General features: G+C 48.1%; 6 protein-coding genes across 13 annotated transcripts; 2 read left to right on the top strand and 4 right to left on the bottom strand.

The window, feature by feature from the left end:
* Positions 1-152: 152 nt before the first annotated feature.
* Positions 153-575, bottom strand: FOXG_03169 (uncharacterized protein; the record flags this gene model as incomplete). Its single annotated transcript, XM_018380761.1, has 1 exon — positions 153-575. One exon carries the CDS (start codon positions 573-575, stop codon positions 153-155), a length of 423 nt encoding a protein of 140 aa, XP_018237103.1.
* A 5,169-nt stretch (positions 576-5,744) lies between these two features.
* FOXG_03168 (AGC/YANK protein kinase) lies at positions 5,745-9,711 on the top strand. Of its 8 annotated transcripts, none has more exons than XM_018380755.1 (8): positions 5,767-5,879; positions 5,992-6,718; positions 7,011-7,133; positions 7,283-7,394; positions 7,448-7,652; positions 7,699-7,854; positions 7,909-8,360; positions 8,412-9,711. In XM_018380755.1, exons 2-8 carry the CDS (start codon positions 6,676-6,678, stop codon positions 8,887-8,889), a joined length of 1,569 nt encoding a protein of 522 aa, XP_018237097.1. In that variant the 5' UTR covers positions 5,767-5,879; positions 5,992-6,675; the 3' UTR covers positions 8,890-9,711. The 8 variants fall into 8 exon arrangements, with proteins under 8 accessions (XP_018237095.1, XP_018237102.1, XP_018237100.1 ...); XM_018380756.1 differs by having other exon boundaries at positions 5,818-5,927; XM_018380754.1 differs by having other exon boundaries at positions 5,818-5,944.
* A 436-nt stretch (positions 9,712-10,147) lies between these two features.
* FOXG_18499 (uncharacterized protein) lies at positions 10,148-11,239 on the bottom strand (the record flags this gene model as incomplete). Its single annotated transcript, XM_018398593.1, has 3 exons — positions 10,650-11,239; positions 10,316-10,521; positions 10,148-10,266 (listed from the first exon to the last, which is right to left on the bottom strand). Exons 1-3 carry the CDS (start codon positions 11,021-11,023, stop codon positions 10,148-10,150), a joined length of 699 nt encoding a protein of 232 aa, XP_018237094.1. The 5' UTR covers positions 11,024-11,239.
* Positions 11,240-11,835: 596 nt separating this feature from the next.
* On the top strand, positions 11,836-16,101 carry FOXG_18497 (uncharacterized protein). The gene is made up of 2 exons (XM_018398591.1): positions 11,836-12,839; positions 12,870-16,101. Exon 2 carries the CDS (start codon positions 14,462-14,464, stop codon positions 14,711-14,713), a length of 252 nt encoding a protein of 83 aa, XP_018237091.1. The 5' UTR covers positions 11,836-12,839; positions 12,870-14,461; the 3' UTR covers positions 14,714-16,101.
* FOXG_03167 (uncharacterized protein) lies at positions 12,250-13,485 on the bottom strand (the record flags this gene model as incomplete). The annotated part of the gene is made up of 1 exon (XM_018380752.1): positions 12,250-13,485. One exon carries the CDS (start codon positions 13,483-13,485, stop codon positions 12,250-12,252), a length of 1,236 nt encoding a protein of 411 aa, XP_018237093.1.
* FOXG_18498 (uncharacterized protein) lies at positions 15,110-15,232 on the bottom strand (the record flags this gene model as incomplete). Its single annotated transcript, XM_018398592.1, has 1 exon — positions 15,110-15,232. The coding sequence occupies one exon, from the start codon at positions 15,230-15,232 to the stop codon at positions 15,110-15,112; it is 123 nt and encodes a 40-aa protein (XP_018237092.1).
* Positions 16,102-16,664: the final 563 nt, after the last annotated feature.

Raw genomic sequence — 16,664 nt, 5'->3', positions numbered from 1 at the left:
GGGCTCCCCCCCCCCCCCAATTATCTATATATGCAATTAAGCCTCCGAGCTTTTCTTCTGATGAACGAATAGGTAATACATATGCCATCATAAGGAGTACACGAGATACAGTTCATAGACACTTTTGACCTCTCGCTTCATTTTCCCACTTCTTACTTGGCCTTGGGCAGATCTCCCTTCTTGGGCGCACTTCCACCTCCGCTGGATCCTCCCTTTGAGATCTCTTCTCCAGCACCCTTGGTCTTAATCGTTTTCTCATCACCCATGGGTGTGCTAAGCTTTTGGTTCGCACCACTCGCGTTCAGGGCGTCTTCTCCCTCTCGACCCTTAGATTTGGTCCTCTCCCTGGTCTTGTCGGCAGCTTCCTCAGGCCGTGTCGTGTTAGGGTCAAAGGCGATGTCTGCGTGCTCAGAGGCAACTTGCTCGTCCGTTCCTGACTTTGTGTTCTCATTCGCAACTGGGCGCAAAGATTCTCGGTCCTGATCGTGCTTATACGGCATCTGCAAGCGTGTTGTTGTGTGAAAAGGGCGGATGGTGGTTGCGGTTGTACGGAGGACATGGCGGAAGAGAGACATGGCGACGGACGATGAATGGACGATAGACGTGGGTTTCTGGTAGAAACTGAGCTTAAGGTGATGTTATAGGTGATCTGTGTAGTCTTCTGAAGCAGTTGAAAGGTGTATTTGGCAAGTTCTGGGCTTCCAATGTAGCTCAAATTGGAGTGATGTTATTTCAACTACGTCATCGAGCATCATACTCTAAGCGATCTCAATCGTCATGATTTGTAGATAGACTAACCTACACCATACTTAGGCGATGATCGTATAATGAAAGAACTGGGGATTTGTTAATACTCGTGATTGAAATTTGATACTTAATTACGAGTAAAAATTTTGATGGAGTAATGGCGTTGGGAATTCTTCATCCTGACTCTGGCAGGGCTGGAGCACTCCCTCCGGTAAACCAGGGTACCTTATCCATGATGAGATATGATTTGTTCAGATAGCAGAGGTTAGAGGTTGACGTCGAGTCTCCTGCACCCTATCATTTGAGATATCCATCTGATCGGTAGTTGAACGATCATGACTGCCGTCAAGGTAGGATCCATAACGTAGGGATTGGAAGTCAGTTGACTGCCGAATTTCGCTTGCACAGAGAACAACAACGAAATAAAGTTATCGACTGAAACGAGATCGCCGTCTAGTCCGGCCAGTCGAAAAAAAAGATCGTCTCCTCTGATCAAATAATACGAATATAACTCAGGAAGCAAACTATCTTCCTGTATTGTTCCAGAGTTTCGGCCTGCAGATTGACTATTCATACCTGGGCATACAAAAGAAGAAAGATTGTGAGATATCCACTAGAATAAGGCTTGCGCAACTTGCTCAATTACACGCACCAAGCACCAAAGCTATTTAAATTGACAGTTGCGATTCGGTTGGATCCTTGTTCTTCCGAATCTAGAACACAAACGTATGATTTTGATGAAAATAACCGCATCGTGGATTCGTAAGGAAGAAACTAGACAAACTAAACAACAAACTAAACACCAAACTGTCGTGAGAAATGCAGACCTTGGCAGGCGGCGTTGCGCCTCAGCTGTTAGATCACCGGCAAATAGGATAAATGGCACCTTGATGGGGAAAGCAGACTCATGTCAAATGCCATTCAGCCGGAAAAGAGGCATCATATCGGAGAAGTGTTTCTTTGTCTATACCAATATTCGATATAAAATGCTTCTTGGCCGGCCGCGGCATTGCCCGAGAGGCGTTTTCCAAGCCACTAACGTCTTGGAGCGTTGTTCTAGAACAATTCAATTTTGTTTTCATGGAAGCAACACTACGGATACAAGCAAGCCAATGCCACACGTGGTTTATCAAACGAGCTCCGTTTGCTGAGGTGATGGGATCAACTGTAATGGAAGTTAAAAGGAAGCAGTTCGAGTTGACGTTGGAGAAATGCCCGGGGATCAACCCTGCTGAAGGTTTGGTAGGAGTTATCTATCGCTCTAAGCGAGTATCAGCTTCCGACGTGTTCATGCAGTGAATTTGAAATTGCTCCATCTCTAGGTTTGGACTTGATACCTATGCAATCATGACAAAGACTTCATTGAACCAACACGAAAGACTTTGAAAACGGCTGCGGCGTTAAATAATAGGAGGATCAGCAAACATGGGTCGGCATCTGGAACGGTATCAGGGACAGGGGGACCAGACGAACGTCTTCGGCAGCCTTGTGACTGTGATGACGTTCAGAGGCTGGGACATAGCATCCATACCTAACTTCGCAAGTACCGCCGAGGTTACAGGCTTTGAAACACGGTTGAGGCACCTCCATCTCTGTGCACCTCAGCACCTATCCGCCCGTTAGCTCCCAAGGGATCTTTTGAATGCTGATGCGGCTGCTCCAAAATGAAATTGGTTGGCTGGCCTGCATCAAAGAGGCGGCGCCGTTGGAAGCTGGAGCAGGGGCCCGAGATGGTGCTACATGTGCTTCTTTGCTTTTTCTTGGTGTAATTGGCAGCCCGTTGCGTTGTGTCCACCTTCCAATACAATCTAGCACCTTGGCAAGGGATCGGTGTAAGTGAGATATGTGCAATTTGCACCTTCGTACCATGGTATTGCGATACTGCAGAACACATTATCTCTGACCTGTAAAAGCTTCCAGGCAGCTGTATTCAGCTCCCCTATATCAGTGTCTCCCTATGAGCAGTGAGCAAGTGAAATACACGTCAGTCCAAACATGGCAAACAAAGCCGGTCTATGTGCATCGGAACGCGGCAGGCCAAGCTAGCCCCGGTTTGGCTGCTTGGTTATTAAGTCATGAGGCACGCCACTATGTCCCTCTACACGACAAGTCACCGTTGTCGACTACGGGCATCTCCGTCGCTTATCTGCACATGAACGGCGTTTGCAGAATCCAAATCCAACTCATAACTGAAGGACTCATGCATATGTACCGGTACTGGGCCGTCTTGTGTTATTAGCATGTGAGCCGAAAGAAGCCTTCCAGAAAGACGTTAGGGTCACACAAACACAAACCAGGCCTGTTTGTGAAGCAAACATAGCTACAGTAGTCGCTCTTGTTCATGCAGGGGCCCGTTCTTTGGATGAGATCTGAGAACGCATCAAAGGCCCAACGAGCTGGATAGGTGCAGTAGAGTTGTCGTTGCTGGTTGGTCGGTAGCGATGTCAAATGACCCTGTCAACCTTGCGACCAACAAGAGCTCCACGTCTCCGTCTCCATCAACCCCTAACAGAGGAAGTAGTTTGATCGTCGTGTGTCAGCTTCTCCCCTAGTCTTTTCGTACCTGGCCGCCCGTCCGGCCTTTGTCGGGTTTTCTGCTGTTGGTCCCCCCATATTGGTTTACGCCACGAAGCATCAGGAGCTCAAACATTGGAGACGATCACTAGCAGCAGAGTGCTATTGTATTGAGTCCAGGCGAAAAGGGGAATGCTTCTCCGGCGAACCTAGGCACCCCGTAAATCCGAGGTTGAAATTTGAGCTGAGACGGAGCACATCTTTGCTCAGCTGGCCAATTGCGATTATTTCAAGGACCAATACCGTGTCGATATGAGCCAAGATCGGAGTTTTGAGTTCTGCAATGGGAACATTGAATCCGAGAGTTTGAACGTGTTAATGCCATATCCCAATTCCTCAATAACAAGCATTAATATCGAACAAGATTAAAACAGAACTGGCCAATTGGCCAATAAGCGACAAAGGTCAAGTTGGTTGGTTGTGCACTTGCAAGACCGCCAAGTCAACATTAGCATGTATCGACATGTAGATCTCGAGCACGGCTTCAGTGAGTATTAGGGGATTCTCACACTCCCAGCAGCTGATTCGCCTCGGCGATAAAGGTCAGAAATGGTCTGCATCGTGAAGCACATGTCGAAAGGTACTTGAGATACAACTAACTGTGTATTTTCGATCTTGTGTCGACGGGGCACGAAATGGTCTCGTCTTAGTCGAGTTGTCAAGCTGATCAGTGGTTAGACTGGTTTCCGCCACGCGCCGCCTATCCACAAGCACTACCCCTTCGGACACGCCGAACAAGAGGAGAGGTAATCAGTTAGTCAGTAATGTAATGTTATGTTATGGATGAACAGGCAAGGTGGTAGTAAGCGGTAACCGTAGAGAGGGAAACATGCCGACTGTGTGTGGCTTCCTGAAGCAATGAAAATTATATGAATATGAAACTGCGTGTTTCTACTTGTCAATAGGGAAAAAAAGGAGATGGACGTGGTGATGATCTTTGGCGGTATAGTGCACCTTTAGCATAGTTACATTGCAGGTCAACGCTGCTGCACCTAGGGACGCAGGACGTTTCTCTCACCCTGGACTCTTTTTGAACGACAGTGGAACCAGGGTAGGTCGTACATACAGTCCCCTGTCTTGTTTGGCTGGCTCTTTTACAAGAGTCAGGACCCTTGTCATGGTCTGGGGCCAGATGAACGAACTCAACTCTGAGCCAGCTGAGCACGAAAATGGGAATAGCGAGAGAGACGAACTCACCCATGCAATGCAATGCAACGACGGCATCTTTGGTGATGTGAGATAGTCAAGATAGAGTTAGTAGAGAGAAGGAAGGCTGCTTTTACGAGAGTTGTAGAATATCTCAACATAAGGCTAGATAGAGATGGACAACTTCAAACATCATTCTCAAGTAGCCTGAGCAGTCTAACCAGGTTCATTCATCAACATATCTTCTGATAGATCGTAAAGTAAAGTCATACCATGATATTTCTCTAGTCATTCTCGAATTCTCATGCCATTATATCCCACGAGCCAAGCCAAGCCATTCCATCCCATGCTAACAAACAACCAGGCGCTTTTTTTCTGGCTGGACTGCCACCGGTCACCATCATTGGTCGGTTATTTAGCCCACACTTGGTTCTGTGTGCCGTAATGGCAATTGTCGGTTCTGGTACTTTGCAGTGCAGGACTCTGCTCTACTAGTCATAGCAAGCATCGTCTGCAAGCTAGTTGTTGTTTTATACCTCCTAGCACTTGAAGGCATCCACCAAGTCGAGTCAAGTCGAATCCTCCGTCTTACACCAGACGACGGGAATTCCTCTTCTGGAGTCAACTCGACGCCATCTGTTGATAAGCTAGCATCTTGGCTTGAAACCCCCTGTTTCCCCGTTGATAAACCAGATATATGTCAAGAGTTAGACAGAGCTAATGTCTGACAAGCGAGCAGAAAAACGAAAATCACTGCTCTTCTGGACGTGGCTTTCTGACCTCTTTCGTGCTGTTGCTCCGGCTCTTAGCTTTTTCATTATTCTGGACCCCTGCCAACGGATGCAGTTGTCCGTGCTCTCTTACATTGGATTGCAAGGGAACTAGAGATACATACAGACGACAGACCACTTGAGTTTGCAAGAAGGACGGAATTAAATAGGCACAGACCATGAATCACTTTCGGCCGTGTCGTACTGCACTCCCGTTTCTAAGGAGTTGAAGCATGTACTGGTACGGCTCGTCAGGGACGGGACCCGACATGTACGCCCTGAAAGTTCAGAGTGGCATCATTAGTTGATTAGTTCTTTGTTTGACGGTGTGGCTCTCCTGTCATGTTTCCGTGTCTGTAGTAGGAATCGTTATTGATTCGACAACTTGTAGATTAATGTGCAGCATCGGGTCAACACCTTTCAAACACAGGGACCCCCCCTCTCCCTTTAGCACAGCTGCCCGCTACCGTGACCTACCTGTACTGAGCTACGGCACCTTGATTAATAGGTACTGACTCCTACCTAGTACCGAGACCTTCCATTTCCATTTGTTCCATTGACTCTTCTTCTTCCTCTCCCAGGAATATCCATCCATCCAACCAAACTCTCAAACTTCACTTAGTCAAAGGTCTTTACCGCTAGGTATCGCTATTATTGCCCATATTAGACCACTTCCCTTCCGCTATTGCCGTACTGTTCTCCATCTTGTATTTTCACCAACAGTACATTTTTTTTCCTTTTCTAACAAGTCTAGTCTGCTAGGCAACTCAGCTAGAACTAGAGCACTTTGACATCCCACGTCTCGAAACGCCTCCACAAGCCCCCTCTTCACCGGGCCTCCTTTTCTCCCCCTCAAAAGACCATCCTCTCTCCCCTCTCTCTTCCCCAAGAAAGTCGGTCCAAAGTCGCACGCCGTCCCCTTGACCTCCCGCCGCCACCAACCTCCGAACGACGTCTCAACCCCCCCAAAGACCTAAGTTGGACTGAACTGCACTACAAGAAAAATCCGATTCTCGCCTCCCGTGCTTTACGTTGTCCGCTAAGGTCCAGACCCTGCTCTGTCCGCGTCCCGATTCGATTCGACTTAACAAGCGCCCGGCCAGTCCAAACTCAGCCAAGCCAAGCCTCATCTTGCTTCGCTGACTTTTGAGCTGCATTTGCTTCTGCTGCTGTACCCCTGCGACTTTGATCCTTTTGCCATCATCATCATCGTCGTCGCCGCTATCAACATCATCGAACCCACTGCCATCAATACAGCCTTTCTCTCGAATCGAATTTTGATTTCCACGATTTACACCGCAAGATACAGTGCCCTGCGAGATACTACCACGGCGCTCCAACTCCACCCCCGATCCATTCCTTAGATTCAAGACTCAGCATGGGACTTTGCTATCTTTCACGATAATTCAACGTTGTCCAACATATCGATCCCCTCGCGATGGGCAATGGCCAAGGAAAGCCCGTCGACCTGAACGGCGAAGGTACGTCAAGGAGCTCAGATCAGAAGCTTCTTTGTATCTGTTTCTGCTGTCGTTCGCCCCCCCAAATCTATGTCGCCATTGGCTTATCTGGGATTCCCGTCATCCTGCATGCCATTTACTGTCTTTCAGCCGCATATTACTTGGCGTCATCCTGTCTCCCACGTGTGTCATGCAACCTCTTACCACGCTCTTCACGACCAAATTTTCTGTCTTTTGCTCTCGCAACCTCACATGCTTCTGCTCCTTAACTTTATGACATTGTGATTGGTGGGTGATGCTGACAGCTTTGTAGTGAACTTGAATCATTTCCGCCTGTTGCGAGTCGTCGGCCGAGGTGCCTTTGGAAAGGTGCGAATTGTTGAGCGGAAGGATACGAACTTGTCCTTTGCCCTCAAATATATCCGTAAAGATGAAGGTAAGTTCAGGACGCTCCCTACTGATCATACGCTTGGCTTTGGATCCGCGGTCTTGATCTATGTACCACTTCCATCGGTGACAATAATCAATCTGATGGAACTTGTTATCATCTCTGTGACACAATGCTGATCCTTTTCAACCTCGCAGTCGTACGATCCGAAAGCGTGCGAAACATCATCCGCGAACGCCGAATGCTGGAATATGTTAACCATCCTTTCATTTGCAACTTGAGATACAGTTTTCAAGATATTGAGTACATGTACGCCCTCCTATAATCTACACCGTCTAGTGCTAGCTCACATTCGATAACAGGTATCTGGTAGTTGATCTAATGACTGGCGGAGATTTGCGATTTCATATTTCGAGAAAGACCTTTACCGAAGAGGCTGTTAGATTCTGGATTGCCGAGCTTGGATGTGCTTTGCGATATGTGCACAGTCAAAATATCATCCATCGAGATATCAAGCCCGACAATGTCCTGCTTGATGCGGATGGCCATGTCCATTTAACTGATTTTGTACGCTCTTCTCCCCTTCAAATGCCGCTAAAACTAACGGAAATAGAACGTCGCTTCCGACGTCGTTCCAGGAAGGACACTTACTAGCAAGTCCGGCACATTGGCTTATCTTGCACCTGAAGTTTATGCTGGCAAAGGATACGATGTGCGGGCAGATTGGTGGTCCTTAGGTGTTCTCTTTTACGAGTGTATCTACAACAAGGTAAGCTTGTCAAACTGCACCAGTCATATATACGTCTTTTCTCATTTGATATAGCGCCCATTCGAAGGCGGCTCAGAAGGATCTCTCAGTCAACAGATCCAGGCCGCTTCTCCCAAATATCCCGTGACGCAACCGCCTGTATCCCTCGCTTGCCTCTACGCAATCGGCTCCGCGCTCGACCCGAACCGCGAAACTCGAATGGGTTCAACATGGGAGAGCTTCACACAAAACGAATTCTTCAAGTGTTTTGATTTCGAACTACTCGAACTTAAGAGAATCGAACCCATATTTGTTCCTTCATCCGAGAAGACCAATTTCGATGCCACATACGACCTCGAAGAGTTGCTATTAGAGGAGGCTCCACTCGAAGCCCGTGCGAGACGCCAGAAACCACGAGAGCGTTTAAAGGACGATGCGACTGAGAAAGAGATCAGGGAAGACGAGCTGTATCGCATGATTGAGACAGATTTCAAGCCGTTCGACTATACAGTGGCTGCTTACAAACGGTATGACCTCCTAGACTGGCTGCTATGAGATGGATTTACTAACTTGAACAGAATCACTGAGGGCGCTGGTGCCAATCCAGAAGGGCATCCCGACTCGGACAACGCTCCTCAAGCGATCACAACGGATGAAGCAACGCCTATGCCCGCAGTCAATGGAGGTTATCAGTCATCACCTCTTAACCCAAGTACCAGTAATGAAAGCCGGCAGGGACGCCCTGTACGCCCTGCTCCGCCACCTCCACTGCAGAATGACTTCCGAGCTCGCCATGTCCCGATTGTCGCCGGCCAACGGATGACAAGTCCTACTGGGGGCGTACAAGTAACTCTTGATGGCAGCGGTAGTTGGTCTGAACTAGCTCGCCAGGATGCAACCTTGCCTACAGATGCTAATAATATTGGCGACGGCAAGAGTGAAGGCTCTGGCGGTATGTTTGGATTTCTCAAGGGCAAGAAGGGTCGCACAAATAGCCCCAAGCCGAAAGAAAGGGGTGTGTTGGGCAAGGAAGGCGCACGAGTTGTCATCGGATAGAGGACGATCGAGGCTCACTGCAGGCCTTTTGCGTCTCAAAGTCGACCGACAAACAGCCAGTCGACGAATTGCACGCCAACGCCGAGATTTATCGGCCTCAATACTACGAAGAGTCTGCACCAAGGAACTGATTGTCCAACAACCCCTGCGGTACCAGCCTGCTTAATCCGGCATGCACTGGCACCGCGTTTCCTGGTCACTGTTCAACCGCCGCACTCGAGCATGTATTTCGATCAAGATACGGCAGTAGTAGCGGCGCAAGGACGATGAGAAACGGCCTCTACTTCATTCATTACGGCGTTCGGTCATGTTTTACGGCTAGACGCGCTTCCTGCCTCTGGTTACAAGGGGCATCGCATCAGAGAAACGAACGCTAATTTGTAACAACGCGGTACAAACCAAGTAAATCACCAACACGAAGGGGAGCTTAGCGTTTGCAGGGGCACTTCATTCATTTGAGCCTACAACAACTGGCGGATGCTTCACTCGCGAGGGCGTTTTTCTCTCCGTGGGGGTAACATTGAAGGGATATAATCATATATTTACACACATTATTCATACTAACGGCATTTTCACAAATGTCTAGTCGGAAGAGAAGGATCATATACAACTGGACTGGGTGGGTTTGGAGGCAATCAGGGGAGGAGGGGCACTACCACAAGATGTCCGGTATTCATGGTTAACTTGTTTATTATTGTGAGCATATTTGGAATAATACCCCATTACACATTATACTTCGATGTTGACCTGCTTATTCGCCTGATTCATGCAATTCTAAAGTAACGCCTCCAAACACTAAGAAATCCTCGACCCTTGACTCCTTGAGTATGGGGATTCGGGAATGCGCCGGAAGTAATTGATCTTCTCAGTTCATGACTCATGGCTTGAACTAGCCCAGATGTCTTCTTCAAGGCAGGAAAATGAAATCCGGAGCGACTACTCTGTAGAGGGTACACTGAGAGTGATGAACAAAGCGATGTTTGAGACAGTATCACTGTGGGTGCGATGGTAAGCAATGAGTAATCTCTTCCATGATTGTTGAAATGCGTAGTTTAAGCTCGGCAAGCTCCGTAAGACTTAATAATCCATTGTTCGAAGTAGCATAAGTTGAGTCTAAGGTCATCCACCTCCCTCATATCACAATCTGATACCGGTAACAAAAACAACAAAACACTCAAATGATAACCCTCAACCACGTCTTGAAAACCCCCAGCTCTAACCATACACACCTGTAATCAGAGAGAAAAGGAGCTCTTATTCATAGAAACGACTGAATATGTTGCTTAGTGGGTTGGTTGCGGTCCGTGTCTTCCCAATATTCGTTGTCGGTGTTGTGGTCTGAGGCAGTCGAGGAACTCGGTGATAAAGAGCCATCCACTAACACAGTCAACGAACATTTCCATTTAGCATAATGGAGGATACTCACAAGGTAGGGTACCGAAAGCGGCTGATATATCGTCTATCCGATGTTGAACCTGTTCCTGCTCCCGGCGCTGCCTTTCTTCACGAAACCTCTTGATATCCGGGCGGACAATATTATGATACCAGTTGGGGTCCGAGAAAAAGCTTGTCCCAGTCGTAATGCTGAGCGACTTCTTCTGCTTTGACTGTCCAAAGGCATAGGTGGTGAGCCTTGAGTTCCCAGTGTGCTATCCCATATGGGATTGCAATGCGGTAGCAGTCCTTTTCTTCACCATAGGAAATGGTAGGCCAGCCTGACTCGAGTCGAACTGCAGGATCGACTACAGTAACTGTCTGACGCTTTCTTCTGGGGTGAGACTTTCTGAAGTTGGCTGGCCAAATTCTCGAGTGCCTCTGGTGAGGAAGTGAAAGAGATATATGGCGTAGGCGTCCAGTTACGGTGTATGATATGAGTCTGGTGGGACGATCGGCGGGCTTCAAAGGTTGTCAATGGAATATCTGATGCTCTGGCGGACATGTCTCCAGATCCATCTGGTTGACTTCCTGAAAGGTCGTCCCAGGTCCTGAGAAGGGGCTTATTAACCGGATGTTTCCATACTGCTTGCGCAACAGGGGACCAAGAGTGTCCGGAGCTTTCTAGATTGTCAATAGAGTTTGTTTCGGTGCGATCATACAGTCGCTTAGACACGATAGGTGAGGTCTTGTACAGCATGTTTGTGGTTGGCAGATAGAAGTGGAACTTGTGTTTCGACACTAGGATGCTGAGCTGGCATATGGAGACAGTTTATAAAAGACCACTTGCTTGGCATCTATTAATTTGCAGCCTTATAGTTGATTTAGATACCTGAGAGCAAAGCGAGGCCTCCTTATATCCAAGATGCGATCCCCCTTTTCAGTAGGTAGCAAGGCATTCACAGGTCCCGAGAACAGGTCCAAGGCTTGTTAAACTGGGTTTTAAGGCTCTCTAATGTGATGGTCGACCTCCAGAATTGATATTCCATCCATGCGTTGGAGCGTATGTGACTGAGCGGGCCTTGACAGCGGCCGAGCGATGCGGAACCAATATACTTAGCGTTCATGTGTGTTATAGGCTGAACCGTAATGGAAACTATCCTATATCAGTCTTAATGGAAGATTCCAGACGATACCTTTACTTATACATGTAGAAGCTGCTGAGAGCCATCTTTCAGGTTCCAGCTCATCCGTCCTTCACAACAGAGTAGAGGTATACAGAGTGGTGGGTGAGTTTAGCTGCCTAGCAAGGAACTGGAGAATATAATAAGTATTGGTGATGATTATAAGAGTGAAGTACAAAGGGAAATTACAGGGCTTTGCCATTAGATTCCGGCCTTGTTTCCAGCTTTTACCTAGGAACCCCTGATCCATATTCTGGCTGAGGTGCTCTTCACAAAGATTTGCGAAATATCACTTTATAATGTATGGCCCGCTTAGCTAAGGGAATTATCAGAGCTATACGCATCATCAGCTTCTGGCACATTCCAAGATGTAGCCGAGTGGCAGCGCCTTTTGTCGAAACGACGGTTGTGCTCAAGCTGGTACGGGGGTTTTGACAAATACGAGGGTTGACCAGAATCAGTCTGTCTCGGGCAGGTGTAACTGCGATAGATATATGCCTTTGGCAGTGTTGAAGAAATTAGACAGGATTGATTGAGTAGATGGATAGACTGTGTATTAAGTCATATAGGCTCCCACAAGACTCCGCAAATGGTGAAGACAGAGATCAAAGTAGACGAAGAGCAATACTGGGGCAGTAAAGAAGCTGTTTTGATGGTAAAACTTTGTGGAATAAAGAGGAAAGGTTGGTGTATTAAGTAGTATATAATTCTGGATCAATAAACCATGCTTGGTATAGTCGGTATAAGCCTGAACAAACGTTCATTAATGTCATGGATTCCATCTAGCCTCGGCCTGCGAGGCTCATATTTTGTTGTGGCCAAGAGAGAATAGTCCCGCCCTAGAAGAGGCTCGTAAGACTGTTTCAGCCTTGGAATTGATAATATTCTTCGTTCTATTCCTTGTCCCTGGTTCTGAAAGCACTCCCTCACCAGGCGATGTTGGACTCGGCAGCTGTCCATTGTTCTTGAACAACGGTACAAAATATCGTCTACTAGGCACTCTATTCTGCCCTTTGGAATTGTTCATAGCTACTGGAGGTAGCTTATTTGTTTTTGAAATTGGTGGTGGTGAACGAAGGAAGGACGCCTTTTCAGGGGGTGGGCTGAATGTGGTTGACTCCAGGGGTTGCATCACATCGTGGAGAAGTTCCATACCAAGAGTACTCATGGTACAGACGGAAGATGTGCGATTCTGGGGGCTTCTGGATTGCTTGGACACCCCAACGGCTGGTGGCTCATGGGTAGGGACAGGCGGCAGCGGACCTTGAGGAGGAGGATTCTTCGGAGGGGGCAGCAATGGAGGGTTCCTCCGTAGAGGGCTTTGCTCCGGAGAACTCTGTGACGAAGAGTATTGAAGAATAGGAGTCTTTGGCATAAAGTTCTCCGAAAGAGGTGTAATTAGCAAGCGAGGCGAAGGAAGAGGTGTCTTTGCAAGAGGCGTTGAATTCGTATCTTCAACTCCTAACATCTGGGCAGCCTTTGACGGTATAGTAGGCAGCGGAATTGGTTGGGCTGAGGCCCTACTCATTTGAGTGGCAGCTGCAGTGTTTCCGAAAGATCTCTGAGAGTATACAGAGTCTGCAGACGGGACCGATATTCGATGGTTGAACGTCTGGCGCCATGGAGTACGGGTCGGGGTGCTAGACGTTGTTCCTGGTGTTTCGGTGTCTGGGCATAAAGGTTTCCCATCAACGACCCTTTCATTGTATTTTCCTTGACGAGCAAGATATTTCTTGAGGATGAGAACGCCGAAAAATACCGTGACGCAAATGATGATTCCGCCAGCAACAGTGCCTCCAACAATTGCTCCTTTATCGGCACCACTCCTTGCATAGTCTCTTGCATAATTGTCTTGCGAGGTCTCTTTGTTCCTTTGGTCTGGGTTTGTAAAGCTTCCAAGGGCGTGGGATACTAGTGACTCGGCATCTTCCTTGCTCAACACTGGAGGTCCTGTTGTTACTGGCATTGCTCCCGCATACTGGGTGGTGAAGACCACAAACAGATATACCAAGAGTTGTATCGAAGAGTTCATGTGCATGTTTTTCGTTCGTGTGGTCGATATGCTTCGGGGCCATTCTGAACTCGTCGTGAACCATGGGGTTCATCGGTCTATAAGCACTTGGTAGGACGTCTCATTCTCAAGTATCTTCCTTTACAAGGCTGAAAGCAATTGCAAGAATAGCATCATCCTGGCTCAGTTGACAAAGAGTCGAGCTCATGATAGGGCTCGCCATGAAAGACCATATCAAGGTGCTTTGTTATTTTATTGTACGGGGATTCTTTCGCTCGCATCGTTTCGGGGAATCGTTCCTCCCAATTACTATTCGAAAGGGCCAAGTTTAAAACATTGTTTCGTGTCTCGATCGGTCTCGTCCAACAAAGAGTACAGATCCTTAAGCATGAGGAAAACAAAGAATGGCTACAGTCAGGGTCTTGTATGCATTGACCTCTGAGCATTTTGTAAGACCAACAGGGTCTCGTGTCTCATTCTTTGACAACAAAAATAGACGTATGACAAGAGTCCCTTCAACAGCTGTTTTCAGCAGAAGTGACAAAGCAGCAGCATCGACGAATTTAAGGCTATGGTATCACAGATATGCAGGGCGATGGCGTTGAGATAAGGTTACAGAGCAACTGGCTTCAACTGATATGCGGCCGTTTGTTCTGTAATGCGGATAGTGTGTTTCTTGGATCTCCGGACTGATAAACCCGTATACACAGCCAGACACAGGTCATGATTGGGGAACCTGGTTATCTAATCTTCAGCCTTGAGAACCTTTGAGAAGCGACGAGGGTCAACAGCCACGTAGGATTGCAGAGATGACTCGCATTGGTACGTGCTAGAGATAACACATAAAAGTCTCGAGGACCCCGGATTTTGTGTACCCAACTTTCTGAGCATACTGTATGTAGACCCCAAACAAGCCCGGCTGGGGAAGCAGACTAGACACAGACGACATCTGCTGGCTCTGAGATGAGAAGTCTGGCAGTGGTGAAAGAGACTTCAGCATGACATGGGCTCCAAGCAACACCTCCAGACAGCAACCTCACCGGTGATACTCTTGCAGTTCGATGAGATGAGCGCATCATGGTCCAACTCGCCTGCGTTGGCAACCCCTCGACCCCTGCCTGATGATCGCAACCTTAACCGCCAAGGTCAGCCGAGCAGCATGCCTCTTGAGATAGGAGATAACATGGTCTCGTCCGGAGTGCTGCACTCGCATACGATGCTCCTTGGTCCTTGCCCCTTAACCCCCCAACTCTGAACTGGGACCCCCACCTGTAGGCAAAGCAATATTCAAGTTGATTCCCAGGTCTATTCCCACCGGATGCAAGGAAGCCAGAAACCGGTCCCGAGGGCTCAAACAGTGAATCTGCACCGAGGCGGCACTCATCCCTCAAATTTGACTGTCTCTGTTGATAGGTGCCTCTCGGGGATTTGACCGAAGCTAGAGAACTGTCATGCCGGTAGCAAATGGCTCACGACAGGCCTGGTGGCCTACTTTCCTTGCTGGTTTCTGCCGCTTGAGTGCATCTCACATGTTGATTTGCGGGCTAGGGGACTGTTGCGGGCGTTGGAGAATGGCGCTGAGAGATCTGATCGGTCAACCCACTCCTAATGTCTGGGGACACAGGCAGGCATGACATATTAATATCTGTCCCTATCTCTGGCCCACACCGCTATAGTGGGGCGACACTCCAGGCTCTCTCTTGTGCGAGATCCGCTTGAGAGCTTCTTCTCCAAAATGTCTGTCCTTGAACATGTTACAGATCGTGTTACCCATCAAACGAGCCACTTGATTTGTTCTTCACTGCCACCGGGTTTCCCTTTGAAGGTCCTCCGGCCGTGTTCTCCCTGATCACCACTCCCCAGTCTGGCAGGCTGAGCGGCGTGTGGGGAAAGGATATATGCATAGAGCTTTGTTCCCGCTGTCGTTGCTGGAAGTGAAGTTGCATCAACACATGCTTTCTTTCATGCCAGGAAGCGGAGAGCTGCGCAGAATCTCGAGCGTTATGACCCGTTCAAATCGATTCAGGCTCGACGGAAACCTATTCCCGCATGACTCTCCATAATACCATCATCTTTCTTGGGGACTTGAGGCAAATTGGTGCTAAGGTATCCAGTTAATGCCCATTTGATTCAGGTGAACACTTTATAAATGATTGCTTTGTTGGAATTGCTTGCCCGTGATGGCCACTATTCCTGTGCTAATCAGGCGCTTGAACTTGTAAATGAATCAAGTGGTTGAACCAACTGAGGCGGGTGTCGTCAAGCCCTCAGTCTTCTATAGCGACAGCCTTTAAAGCCTTTGGATCTTTGTTTTCCCGGATGTCGATGATACCTATTGATCAGTGGATTTATTGAATCAGTGCTTGTTTGAGCAACAGGCTAAAGATCGAACCCACACTCTCATGGATGACTAGGATGGCCAAGCCGCTGACACCATGCTCGGTCGTTTAGTGCAGTATTTGAATCATTTGCGGGCGCAACGTTTACACGAGCCTCTCACAGCCGAGTGGTTGCAAGCCATCAACAGGAACGAGGCACTGAAAGTGACAAGGGTTCCCGTTCGTCCATGTTTCCCGGCCCGAGGAGGATAGAATTCGTTTTCGGTGTTATTATTTGATCTCGTTCAAATCGAATATGTACTAGGTATCAGAGTTAATTTGCTACCTATTGCGAGAAGTCTCCGGGTCCAATCGCGATGTGGTGATTTTGGGAGAATCTTCATGGCCATGTACCTCGTGTTATTGCGTCCCTGACCGTGGTGTTATACGATGCTAGGCACGGCAAAGACTGTGTTCTGCACATGCTCTGTCAACAACCAGCCTTGGCTTACACTCGTCTATCAAAGGTATATCATCAGCCTAGACTCTTATTGTCTTGGTGATGACGATGGAAAATACCGGAACGACCATACCTGCTGCCCAAGTACCACTAGCAAGGCACCCCTAACCCCTCCTAGCTCGCCCGTCAACATCCCTGCCGGCTCGTGGGTAGTAAGTGGGGGTTGATGCAAGTGCTCTCGCTGTGTGAGTGAGTTTGAATGTGAGTGTGAATGTATTGCGCTCCACTAACTTCAGTACTTCCATTCAATGCTGTTTGTCTCGAACCGTCTAACGTCGTCGTGCAGCTCACCGGGATATACACATGCGGCTAAAATAAGCATCTGTATGTAGCCAGGGATTGCTTTTGCCTGCTGCTCCCGGCTAATG

This window comes from Fusarium oxysporum, chromosome 8 (assembly GCF_000149955.1).
Source record: "Fusarium oxysporum f. sp. lycopersici 4287 chromosome 8, whole genome shotgun sequence".
Lineage (NCBI taxonomy): Eukaryota > Fungi > Ascomycota > Sordariomycetes > Hypocreales > Nectriaceae > Fusarium > Fusarium oxysporum.
The sequence above is the reverse complement of the archived record's forward strand: the minus strand, read 5'-3'. Positions and strand labels throughout refer to the sequence as shown.

Excerpts from the sequence above, each read along its gene's own strand:
- FOXG_03168 (XM_018380753.1), top strand. The coding sequence starts at position 6,676 with ATGGGCAATGGCCAAGGAAAGCCCGTCGACCTGAACGGCGAAG. Across the intron at positions 6,719-7,010 it reads CGTCGACCTGAACGGCGAAG|TGAACTTGAATCATTTCCGC; the intron begins GTACGTCAAGGA and ends ACAGCTTTGTAG. Across the intron at positions 7,395-7,447 it reads TTTCAAGATATTGAGTACAT|GTATCTGGTAGTTGATCTAA; the intron begins GTACGCCCTCCT and ends ATTCGATAACAG.
- FOXG_18497 (XM_018398591.1), top strand. The coding sequence starts at position 14,462 with ATGGGCTCCAAGCAACACCTCCAGACAGCAACCTCACCGGTGATACTC.